Source organism: Rhinopithecus roxellana, chromosome 17 (genome assembly GCF_007565055.1).
Source record: "Rhinopithecus roxellana isolate Shanxi Qingling chromosome 17, ASM756505v1, whole genome shotgun sequence".
NCBI classification, from domain to species: domain Eukaryota; kingdom Metazoa; phylum Chordata; class Mammalia; order Primates; family Cercopithecidae; genus Rhinopithecus; species Rhinopithecus roxellana.
The window spans coordinates 3,923,046-3,936,514 of NC_044565.1; the positions used below are offsets into that span (position 1 = coordinate 3,923,046).

Below are 13,469 nucleotides of genomic sequence, written 5' to 3' on the forward strand. Positions count from 1 at the left end.
GTTCTGGGCAGCACAAGCTAAGCCCTGTGCAGAGATTCTAGGTCGGCAGGAGAGTGACCTAATTAAACACACAGGCTTGTTCTTAGACAAGGAGCCCCAGTTAAGGCCCCTGGGTAACCACAGCACAGAGGCACAGCCCTAGAGCTGACCGGAATAATTCTCATTTTTAAGTAGCAGCCACTTTTTTTTTTTTTAATTATAAAAGTAGTACACAGTCATCATAGAATGTTTAGAAAATATAGAAAGTACAGGATACGAAATGCTATCTACTAGAAATAACCGCTATTTTTGCTTATTTCCTTCCTGGTCTTCTTTTTATACATATTTACATATTTGACGACTGAGGGGAAATGCTTATTCACAAGTGTAAGTGAAAAACTATATAAAATTATAAACTGCACAATCCCAAATTTGTTCTGCAAATTAGGATGGTCATACATACACAGTTCTGTGTCCTGTTTATTTCATTCAGTATTCAAGATCAACATCTCCTTTAAGTCATTAAATATTCAGCAACTTGATTTTTAATGGTTTCAGAATGTCCATCATATAGAATAGTGTATACATTCTTCCCCTGTAATGGGGCATTTAGTGGCTTCCAATTTTTCAAATAACTCTTTTATGAGCCTCCCTGTATATCTTTAATTATTATCTTGAGCTAGATTTCTAGAAGCGAAAACTCTTGTTTTGCATTGCCAGATGGCTTCCTGAAAATCCCCAGCCATTGGCACTTCCACGTAATATAGAAAGTATAGAAAAGTGACTAAGTATGGGACATCTTGGTTCCTGTAATAACAACCTGAGGTTCCTTTTTTTTTTTTTTTTTTGAGACAGAGTTTTGCTCTCATTGCCCAGGCTGGAGTGCAATGGTGCGATCTCAGCTCACTGTAACTCCCACCTCCTAGGTTCAAGCAATTTTCCTGCCTCAGCCTCCCCAAGTAGCTGGGATTACAGGCATGCACCACCACGCCTGGCAAATTTTGTATTTTTAGTAGAGATGGGGCTTCACCATGTTGGTCAGGCTGGTCTCAAACTCCTGACCTCAGGTGATCCACCTGCCTTGGTCTCCCAAAGGACTGTGATTACAGCTCAGCTTCTTTATCAACTAACAGCTGATCCAGATCAAATAGAGGACACTGCAAGCAAGGAATCAGGTCCTCAGAGCTGTCTGGTGCTTTGTGACTGAGCACAGCCAACACTGTCTCCTGGCAGGAGTCACCTTTCACCAGGTTAGGCTGCTGTAACCAACAACTCCGGAATTTTAGGGGATTACAACCAGCATGGTTTATTTCTCATGCACATTATTCATAAAATGTGGGTCAACTGTGGCTTTATTCCATGTCTTCTTAGTCTGAGACCCAAGCTGAAGGAAGAGCCCAGCTCCTACCTCCATCCTCATGGTCACAGACAAAGACACAAAGCAGAAGTCCACAATGGCCCTTATTTGGCGTGTACAACTCCCACCCTCTTCCAAGCCTAAAGCTGAAGAAGCAAGGGAATACACTCCTCCCACAGGAAGGTGCTCCAGGTCCCGTGGCCTGGGGTGATACAGACAGATCCTGTTACAGAGTGGACAGAAGAGAACTGGGAACAAGGATACAATCTGCCGCAGCTATGAGCAATCAGAAACGATGCTTAGTGTTCATCATCACTAAATCTGACATCAGGAATGTCTGGCACCCAGAATCCCACCTCATACTGGAAAATCCCATGTCCTAGAAGCCTTCTCCAATGGCCGATGAGAAGGATCACCTAGGTTTGACTTTTGTGCCAATAAAAGGAAAAAAATAAAATATATGTGCGTAGTGTCTGTTTATGAACATATATTTATAAGTAGCTCCATGTAAAATAGTGAAGGTATGCTGTTAAATTTTTAAAAGGCAAACGTAAAATTATATGTATGACAGGCTACCATTTATTTATTTATTTGTTGTTGTTTGTTTGTCTGTTTGTTTGTTTTTGTGAGACAGAGTCTCACTCTGTCGCCCAGGCTGGAGTGCAGTGATGCAATCTCAGGCTCACTACAACCTCTACCTCGTGGGTTCAAGCGATTCTCCTGCCTCAGCCTCCCGAGTAGCTGGGATTACAGGCACCTGCCACCATGCACAACTAATTTTTGTATTTTTAGTAGAGAAGGGGTTTCACCATGTTGGCCAAGCTGGTCTCGAACTCCTGATCTCAAATGTTCCACCCACCTCAGCCTCCCAAAGTGCTGGGATTATAGGCGTGAGCAACTGCGTCCAGCCTGTCATTTACTTTTTAATGGGGGAGAATACATATACATTTCTGTTTATATACACATAAAACATTTCCCAAAAAATCAATAACAAGCTGGTGACCGTGGCTATTTTAGGAACACAAACTAAGGGACTGAACGTGGGGAGGGAGGCTTGGTTTTCCCGGTATACTCTTCTTATAACTTGGATTTTTTTCTTTTGTTTAGATTATCTTTTCCAAGAAATTTTTTCTCATTACAAATTTTAAAAATTGTCCTTTCTCATGCACATCACATATCTCTCTGTCTATGCTTCCTTCATTGCCCCCACGTTGGGAAATGCCCTGAATTCCGAGTCCTACAGCCTGAGAAAGCAGAGTTTTCAGAAAGCACTAGAAAACCCAAGAAGAACAAATACCAAGAGCTACAAAGCCAAAAAAGAGCTCATGCTCCAACAGGCCAACCCACTTCCTGAGGTTACAGACCACACTCCCTCACCACCGGCCTGATAAGCCCCTCTGAGTAAGGTGAGATCTACAGATAGGGCTGAACGCTTGCGTGAGTCAGGAGTCTCGCTCCAGTGAAGGAGGTGGAAAGGGGGGAAGGAAAGGAAGAGACAGACATACAGCAGCAACACGTGCAAAGGAAGCCAGGACTGGATGAGATGTAGGCCAGTGGTGCCCCCAAGATCAGAGTACTCTACAGATGGGGCTGCCTACTATCCCATCGGCTGCCGAGACCTCTCCTCTGTCTTCTTCACATGCCCACTCCTGCTCCAAACCTCCCATATAGCACATGCTTGCTGCGAACAGCTCCCTTCACAGAAATCTCAAGGGCTGACATTTTTACCATCTGGAGGCGTGGAACCAGGACAGCACCCGTAGGAACAGGAGCTAAAGTCAGAGATAACATGAGGGCATGGTATCTAGGGAAATGGTGGAAATTCTGAGGAGTACTTTAGATTTCTAAAAGGCATTGAATTTGGAGTGCAAGCCAGGCTTATGTCTAAATAAGCCTAGAGCCCACAGTGGTCACTGGGTTTCACAAGCAAAGGTAGTGAATATAGAATGTTCTTGCATGAGTGGTGGCAAGGTTGGTCTGCATCACTCATCATCTGCTGTGAATTTTTTTCAGGGGAAGCTCACATCCTCGGAGGCCTTTGGCTCACCCTAGAAAGATTCAAAATGCCCTGGAGAAATGCTGTAGTCAACATTTGCACATTTGCACATTTGCACAGGACGCTGTGTCAGTCACTGATCTGGAACACTTTGCTTGCTTACCTGCTTGAGCTATTGGTGCAAGAGCCACATGCAGATGGACTAGCACTGGGCTCCTGGGCTCCCTGAGTCAGTTCCACAGAACCTGGGATCAACAAGGGGTTACTCGAGTTACATGGAACAAACAGAAGACATGATTAAATACACTTAGGGAACATTGGAATAAACAGGAGTTGTGATTACAGGAATTCTCGGAGCTGTGACGCTTTGATATGCATAATGAGCCCCCAAGAAGGAAATACAATAGAGAGTGTATCTCATATTCCTTTGACGGTGGAATCTTTCAGAACAGCATCCCAGCCAGGGTTCCAAGGAACACATTTTGGAAGCCTCAAGTAATTCCAAGGTCAGCAGGCAACAACCAGGCAAGCCTAGCGAAAACAGACCTTTTGGGAATGAAAATGGGGATACTCTGACTTGGGTTTTACATCCCAACCAGTGCCAGTTTCCATCTGGAAATACTTTTGCCAGGTCCTGCCCCAACCCGAGACCCTCCACATCATGCAGATTTGGTTTATCCAAAGGTACCATGGAAGTCTATACCCCAACCCATTAACTGTAGAGACTGCAGAGGAGTGGGATTAGGGTGACTGAGGGGAAGCATTCACATCCTACTTTATACACTCCTATTTTTTTTTTTTTTTTTAATAACGAGCATGCATTTCTTTTAAAATTTCTATGTATGTAGTAGATGTGACCCTTCAGGAAGACTCAAGAGAGCACGGAGCTTATCTTTTTTGTTCCATAGCATACCCACAGTATCCATAGAGACTGGCACATAGTAGGTGCACTCTCAACGTTTATTGAATGAGTCAAGCTGTGAAAGGGTGAAGACAGGATAAGAGGGAAGAAGGCAGAGACTGAAAAACATACTAAAGGACAAGGGAAAAATGAGTTCAAACTTTTAAAAATGAGACTGAGTGCAGTGGCTTAGGCCTGTAATCCCAGCACTTTGGGACACTGAGGAGGGCGGATTACCTGTGGCCAGGAGTTCAAGACCAGCCTGGTCAACATGGCAAAACCCCATCTCTACTAAAAATACAATAACAACAACAATAAAAATTAGCTGGGCATGGTGGTGCATGCCTGTAATCCCAGCTATTTGGGAGGCTGAGGCAGGAGAATCACTTGAACCCAGGAGGTGGAGGCTGCAGTGAGCCAAGATCACGCCATTAAATGCCAGCCTGGGCAACATGAGTGAAACTTCATCTCAAAAAAAAAAAGAAAAAAGAAAAAGAAGAAAAAACAACTTTTAAAAATGAACTTAAAGGCTGGGAGCAGTGGCTCACGCCTGTAATCCCAGCACTTTGGGAGGAAGAGGCGGGTTGATCACCTGAGGTCAGGAGTTCGAGGCCTGCCTGGTCAACATGGTGAAACCACACATGGTAAAGCTGCAAAACTTAGCTGGGCATGGTGGCACATGCCTGTAGTCCCAACTACTGGGGAGGCTGAGGCAGGAGAATCACATGAACCCGGCAGGCAGAGGCTGCAGTGAGCCGAGATTGTACCACTGCATTCCAGCCTGGGCGACATAGCAAGATTCCATCTCGAAAAAATAAATAAATAAAATGAACTTAAAAATTCTCTATAGAGTTTCAAAGTGATTAATTTAAAAGTAGTAATATTGAAAGACAATGCCAAGAGACTGATTAGAGAAGCCACGAACTAGTAGAAAACATTTGCAAAAGACATATCTGACAAAGCACTGTTATCCAGATTATACAAAGAACTCTTAGCCAGGCATCATAGCTCATTCCTGTAATCCCAGCACTTTGAGAGGCTGAGGTGGGTGGACTGCTTGAGACTAAGGGTTCAATACCAACCTGGCCAACATAGTGAGATCCCATCTCCACAAAACAAAATAAAAAGTTCCAGCTATTCAGGAGGCTGAGGCAGAAGGATCGCTTGAGCCCAGGAGGTTGAGTCTGCAGTGAGCCATGACTGTACCACTGCACTCTAGCCTGGGCAATGAAGTGAAACCCCATCTCCTTAGTCCCCCACAAAAAAACACCTAAAATGCAACAACTAGAAAACAAACAACTCAATTTAAAAATAGGCAAAAGGCTGGGTGCAGTGGTTCACACCTGTAATCCCAGCACTTAGGGAGGCCAAGGTGGGAGCATCACTTTGAGGCCAGGAGTTCAAGACCAGGCCCAGCAACATAGTGAGACCCCCTTCTCTACAATTAATAATAATAACTACTATTATTATCCAGGAACAGTGGCATGTGCTTGTACTCCCAACTACTCAAGAGGCTGAGGCAGGAGTATCACTTGAGCCCAGGAGTTTAAGGTTGCAGTGAGCTACAATTGTGCCACGGCACTCCAGCGTAAGTGACACAGCAAGATCCTATCTCTAAAAAAGTAAAAAATAACGTTTTTTAAATGGGCAAAAAAGCTTAACAGGCACCTCACCAAACAGGATACCCAGATGGTAAGTAAGCATATGAGAAGATGTTCAACATTATATATCATTAGGAAATTGTAAATTAAAACAATAATGAGGTACCACCACATGCCTATTAGGATGTCCAGAATCCAAAACAGGGACAACACCAAATAATGGTGAAAATGTGGAGCAGCAGGAACTCTCATTCATTTTTAGTGGGAAATACAAAATGGTACAGCCACTTTGGGAGACAAATTGGAAGTTTCTTGCAAAGCAAAACATACTCTTACCATATGTTTCAGTAGTCACACTACTTGATATTTGCTCAAATGAATTTAAAATTTATGTCCACAGAAAAATCTGCACAGAGAGGCCACGGTGGCTCACACCTGCAATCCCAGCACTTTGGGAGGCCAAGGCTGGAGGATTGCTTGAGGCCAGGAGTTTGAGACCAGCCTGAGCAACATAGAGAAACCACATATCTTAAAAAAAAAAAAAAAAATTAAATTAACCAGGCATGGTGACATATGCCTGTAGTCCCAGTTACTTGGGACGCTGAGGTGAGAGGATCGCTTGAGCCCAGCAGGTCAAGGCTGCAGTGAACAATGACTGTGCCTCTGCTCTCCAGCCTGGGCAACAGAGTGAGACCCTATCTAAAAGAAAAAAAAACCTGCACACAGAAGTTTACAGCAGATTTAGTCATAATTGCCAAAACCTAGAGGCAACTAGGATGCCCTACAATAGGTGAATGGATAAATAAACTGTGGTACATCGAGACAACGGAATATTACTGATAAAAAGAAATTAGCTATCAAGCCATGGAAGACAGGGAAGAAACTTCGATGCATATTACTAAGTGAAACAAGCCAGCCGAAAAAGGTCCATACGGTATGATTCCACCTACATGACATTCTCAAAGGGCAAAACTATGGAGACAGCAGAAAGGTCAGTGGTTACCAAGGGTTGGGGGAAGGGAGAGGATGAGCAGGCAGAGCACAGAGGATTTTGAGGACAGTGAAACTATTCTGCATGATCCTATAATGGTGGAAATATGTAATTACACATTTGTCAAAACCCATGGAATGTACAGCACCAAGAGCGAACTCCAATGTAAACTGTGGACTCTGGGTGATGAGGGTGAGTCAGTGCAGGTGCATCGATTGTAACAGTTTGGTGGGGGATGTCCATGGTGTGGGAGGTTGTACATGTGTGGGGAGAGGTGGATGGGGACTCTCTGCACCTTCTGCTCAGTTTTGCTGTGAAACCAAAACTGCTTTAAAAGATAAAGTTTATTAATTTAAAAACAGCAATGATTGGCAGGGCGCAGAGGCTCACACCTGCAATCCCACAGCATTTTGGGAGGCCGAGGTGGGAGGATCATGAAGTCAGGAGTTGGAGGCCAGCCTGGCCAACATGGTGAAACCTGTCTCTACTAAAAAGACAAAAATCAGCTGGGCATGGTGGTGTGCACCTGTAATCCCAGCTACTCAGGAGGCTGGAGCAGGAGAATCACTTGAACTTGGGATGTTGGGGTTGTGGTGAGCTGAGATTGCACCATTGCACTCCAGCCTGGTTGACGGAACAAGACTACCTCTCAAAAAAGAAAAAAAAAAAAAAAAAAAAAAAAAAAAGCAATGATATTTGAAAAACGTGAGTGAAATAATAGGATGAAATAAAATATGTTTGTAAGTATGGGTTACTATTTCCTAGCTCTGTTCACCGAGAGGGGCTAGAAACAGTAACACTCCAGTACCTATGAGCACACTTAGCGTCTAAATACCATTCTCCAATAATAAGAAGAATCAGGGATCCCTGGAGAAGTGGTTGATTCCAGGGTTAAGAAAGAGAAAATGCAAATAAACCTGGAGCATCTTGTGTTACCAGGAAGTAAGGAAGTACTAAAAGAAATAAAAAATAAAGGCTGGGTGTGGTGGCTCACGTCTGTAATCCCAGCACTTTGGGGGGCCAAGGCAGGCGGATCACCTGAGGTCAGGAGTTTGAGACCAGCCTGGCCAACATGGCAAAACCCTGTCTCTACTAAAAACACAAAAATTCGCTGGGCCCAGTGGCGAGCACCTGTAATCCCAGGTACTCAGGAGGCTGAGGCAGGAGAATCACTTGAACCTGGGAGGCGAAGGTTGCAGTGAGCCGAGATCGCACCATTGCACTCCAGCCTGGGTGACAGAGCAAGACTCCATCTCAAAAAGAAAAAAAAAAAATAAGAAAAGATGGGGGCTTATTAAAAGAACACAAGAACCACTTGAAAGAGCTCTCCAAGTTTTCAAAACTGAAACAATATGAGTAGCAAAAATGAATAACAATAGTATTGACTTATAACCCAAGGAATGAAATAAATGTCCACAAATTCATATTGTTGTAAATAAATGACTTAATAAATAAATAGGGCAGAAGGGACAGCTCTTCCTTACAGAAGAACTCCAATTAATAAGCGTAGAAATAATGAGTGAAATGGTAAAATCACCATCAAAATTCCACAGCAATAACTAAAACCCCACACTTTGTTTAATTCTCTGCTGTCTCCATCTAGAAATTCCTAATAATTTATTTAAAAGGGATTCTGAATTTTCGCTTTGTGCTAAGACCTACAAATTATGTACCTGGTCCAGTCTGTAACAAGATCCACATAAAAATGCTAAAATTAGTGGGTAGAAGTGAGGTAGGAGGCAGAACTTGACTCCAGATGAGATTGAAGACTGGCTGAAACAGAGAAGAGGCACCAAAAATATCTCTCCATCAGACTCACCCACCAGCACCATGACAGTTTACCATTGCCATGGCAATATCTGGAAGTTATGACTCCTTTTCTAGAAATTTCTAAATAACACATCACTTAATTTGCATATAAAATACAGGCCGGTCATGGTGGCTCACACCTGTAATCCCAGCACTTTGGGAGGCCGAGGCAGGTGGATCACTTGAGGTCAGGAGTTCAAGATCAGCCTGGCCAACATGGTGAAATCCTGTCTCCTCTAAAAACATAAAAAATTAGCCGGGCGTGGTGGCACATGCCTGTAGTCCCAGCTACTCAGGAGGCTGAGGCAGGAGAATCGCCTGAACCAGGGAGGCAGAGGTTGCAGTGAGCCGAGATCACTCCACTGCACTCCAGCCTGGGCAACAAAGCGAGACCCTGTCTCAAAAATAATAATAATAATAATAATAATAATAATAATAATAAATAAAGTACGTATAAGTATGACCGCAGAACTGCCCCTGAGCTGCTGCTCTGGACACATTGCTTATGGGTAGCCCTGCTCCAGAAGAAGCAGTTCCTCTGCTACTGCTCTTCGCTACCGCATCAATAAAAGTTGCTGTCTAACACCACTGGCTCACTCTTGAATTCTTTCCTGAGCAAAGCCAAAAACCCCCTCTGGCTAATCTCCAATTTGGAGGCTCACTTGCCCTGCATCAGAAGCTTAAGAGAAATCAGGATATTTCAGTAGTTTCAAAGTACCTCCCCCAAAATACTTGTTAATTACAAGTTGGAAAATAGAAATTTTACAGTGGAGTAACCAGACAGACAGTGTCTTAGCCAAGCAATCAGAGTTAATATCATGTACCCTGACATGGTGCACTGGTAGAAAAGCACATTACTTCTGCATTATTCTCCCCAATATATGAAGGTTATTATCCGTAACCTTCATATAATCATGAGAAAACACTAAATGGACTTAAGGTGAGGAACATTCTACAAAATACCCAACCATTACTGTTAAAAACTGTCCAGGTCATGAAAAACAAGAAAAGACTGAGAAACTGTGACAGATGGGAGATTCAGAGGATATCACAACTCAATCAAAATAGGATCCTAGATCGGATCCTGGACAGAAAAAGGACATTAGGTGGAAAACAAGGGAAACCCAACTGAAATCTACATATTAATTAACTCTGCTTAGTCAATGTTACCTTTCTGACCAAAAGTCATTGTATCATGATTCTGGAGGACAGTGGGGGAAGCTGAAAGAAGGATTTAAGGGAACTGTCTGTACTATCTTTGTAACTCTTTGGGTCATAAATTATTTCAAAATTTAAAAAAATTAAACAATTATAATTCAGAAAGCAGTGATGAAATATACCATAAGCAAAACCAAAAACAGGTGGCTCTGTGGGAAGAGGAACTTACAACTCATATCACAGACAAGAGTGAATCTCCCTAATACATAAAGAGCTTCTAGAAAAACATCAATAACCCAATAAGAGAAAAATGAGCAAATAATTCAAAGAAAAGAAAATCAACTGACTCTTAAACGTATAAGATCATCAAACTCTCTCATTAAATAACTGCAAATTAACACTACAGATAATTTTCACCTATCACATTGGCAAAAATCCAACTAGTTGTTAACATTCTCTGTTGGTGAGTCTGTGGAAAAAGAGGAACTTTCAAACATTCTTTGTGGGAATGTAAATGGATACAACCACTTCTGAAAGGCAATCTGACAGCATCTGTCAAAATGAGATAAATTAGCCAGGCGTGGTGGCTCATGCCTATAATCCCAGCACTCTGGGTGGCAGAGGCAGGAGGATCATTTGAACTCAAGAGTTTGAGACCAGCCCAGGCAACAGAGCAATATCCCATCTCTACAAAAAACATGTTTAAAATTAGTTGGCTGTGATGTAGTCCTAACTACTTGGGAAGCTGAGGTGGGAGGATTGCTTGGGCCCAGGAGTTTGAGGCCATAGTGAGCCATGATAGTATCACCACACTCCAGCAAGATCATGACTCTAAAAAAAATAATAAATCCTTTGACCCATTCCACTTTTACACTTAGGATTGATTTGTACAAATCCAAAATGCCCACATATATAAGGCTGTTTATGGTAACACTACTTATAACAGTAAAGTAAGTAACATATCCATCAATAGAAGGCTGGTTAAATAAAGTTAAGGCCCCACAGTAATGCAATACTTTATGCACATACAACTATGAAAAATGAGGGTTCCAGGGACTGGGGGGCGAGGGAAACAGGGAGACGTTGGTCAAGGCTACAAAGTTTCAGCTATTCAAGATGAACAAATCCTAGAGATCTGCTGTACAGCATGGCACATACAGTTAACAATACTGTATTGCACACTTAAAATTGTGTTAAGAGGATAGAGCTCATATTAAATGTTCTTATCACACTCACAAAAAAAGAGGAAGAGAGAGAAAACTTTCAGATTTGATGGTTATGTTTATGGCTTTGTTATGGTGACAGGTTCATGGGTGTATATTTATTTTCAACTCATCAAGATGTACAAACTGAATATGTACAGCCTTTTGGCACGTCAATCATACCTTAATTTAAAAAAAAAAAGAATGAGGAAGCTTTCTATCTACTCGTAAGGAAAGAACTCCAAGATTTACCAACAACTGTGGGGGGAAAAGGTTGTAGAACAAATAGTATCTAAATTCTGTGTAAAAAAAAAAAGAAGGGAGTAACAACAAGAAAAAAACAAATAACCCCATTAAAAAGTAGGCAAGAGACATGAACAAACACTTCTCCAAAGAAGACATACACACGGAGCCAACAAACATATGAAAAATGCTCCACACCACTAACCATCAGAAAACTGGGAATCAAAACCATAATGAGACACCATCTCACACCAGTCAGAATAGCTATTACTACAAAGTCAAAAAAAAGCTGATGAGGCTATGGAGAAAACAAAACGTTTAGACACTGTTAGTGGGCATGTAAATTAGTTAAATCACTGTGGAAAGTAATTTTGAGATTTCTTAAAGATCTTAAAGCAGAGCTATCAATCAGCCCAGCAGTCCCATTACTGGGTTTATACCCAAAGGAAAACAAATAGTTCTACCAAAAGACTCATGTACTTGTATGTTCATCACAGTGCTATTCACAATAGCAAAGTCATGGATTGGTGCTCATCCATGGATTAAACAAAGAAACTGTGGTACCTCTACTTTATGGAATGCTATGCAGCCATAAAAAAGAGCAAAACACATTCTTTACAGCAACATGGATACAGTTGGAGGACTTCTAAGTGAATTAATGCAGGAACAGAAAACCAATACCACATGTCCTCACTTGTAAGTGAGAGTTAAACATTGGATATACATGGACACAAAAATGGCAACCATAGGCACTGGGGACTACTAGAGAGGGGAGGGAGGGAAAAAGGGAGGAAGGAGGAGAAGGGTTGAAAAACTAACTACTGGGTACTAAGCTCACTACCTGAGTGACCGGATCAATTGTACCCTAAACCTCATCATCACACAATATATCCAGGTAACAAACATGCACATATACCTCCTGAATCTAAAATAAAAGATGAAAGTATTTATTTTAAAAAACAGGAATAAGAATCTATATTTGAAGTTTCTTCCATTTGCATAAAGAAACCCGGAGGAATATATAAGAAACTAAAAACAGGATTTCAGAGGACAGAGAAGGTGGTAGGAACTGAGACAGGAAATAAGAGAAAGTGATAAATTGTTCACAGTACATTGTTCCTTATTTCTGAATTGTGAGCCATGGAAGTATATTACCTATTCAAAAAACTTTAAAATTTCAGGGAAATAAGTAATCATATGAAGAAAGGGTGATACAACCAAACCTAAAATTACACCCTGAGCACAACAGTCATTCCTTAAAATAAAAGATATTTTTTAAAATGTGTATTGACAACACAAAAAGCATGCCTAAGGCCCAAACATTTCAAAATAATCTGTCATATAAACACAGCAAACCTGAATCACCAAACTATGAGAACAGTATAAATTTTATTTTTATTCCTGTTATGTACCTTGAAAAAAAGTACTTTTTTGTTGTTGTTTGTTTTTAGATGGAGTCTCACTCTGTCACCCAGCCTGGAGTGCAGTGGCGCCATCTCAGCTCACTGCAACCTTCGCCTCCTGGGTTCAAGTAATTCTCCCACCTCAGCCTCCCGAGTAGCTGGGATTACAGGCACCTGCCACCACATCTGGCTAATTTTTTGCATTTTTAGTAGAGATGGGGCTTCACCATGTTGGCCAGGCTGGTCTCAAACTCCTGACCTCAAGTGATCCGCCCACCTTGGCCTCCCAAAGTGCTGGGATTACAGGCGTGAGCCTCCGTGCCCAGCCAAAAAAAGTACTTTTTACTTGTCTGTTTGTTAGGTAGAAGGAAGGAAATAAAAGGAGGAAGAGAAGGGACGAAGAGAGGGAGGGAGGGATAGAGGGACGGCCAACAAGTTAGCCCATTGGTGGGAATGAAAAATAACACATTATTTTTGTGGGGCAATTTTGCAGTATCTACCAACATTTTTAGCACACATGCCCTTTGATCCAGAAACCCCTTTTCTGGGAATTTACCTAACAGATATCTTCCCACAGCTATGTAAAAGATAAGTAATGCAGCACAAAAACATGTAATGTGGCATAGTTTGCAGAGCAAAAATCTGGAAGTTACCGAAATGTTCATCAAGAGAGAACTGGTTAAATTATGGAATATCCTAAAATGAAATTTTCTGAAGAATGAGGTTGATGCTCCTGTACTGAATTGGAAAGATGGTTGTGATATTAGCAAGTGAAAACAAAAGTTGCAGTTTTGTAGACAGTGTGATTCTATTTGTGTAGAGATAACAT

The 13,469-nt window shown here is 41.8% G+C and overlaps 1 protein-coding gene across 1 annotated transcript in view; it reads right to left on the reverse strand.

Annotated features, from left to right (window-relative positions):
- NT5DC4 (5'-nucleotidase domain containing 4) overlaps positions 1 to 13,469 on the reverse strand; it is a 54,296-nt gene that overhangs the window by 20,770 nt on the left and 20,057 nt on the right. Inside the window, 2 exon segments of the mRNA XM_010376356.2 lie at positions 1,388 to 1,559; positions 3,496 to 3,577. Coding sequence (XP_010374658.2) covers positions 1,388 to 1,559; positions 3,496 to 3,577 — 254 coding nt within the window.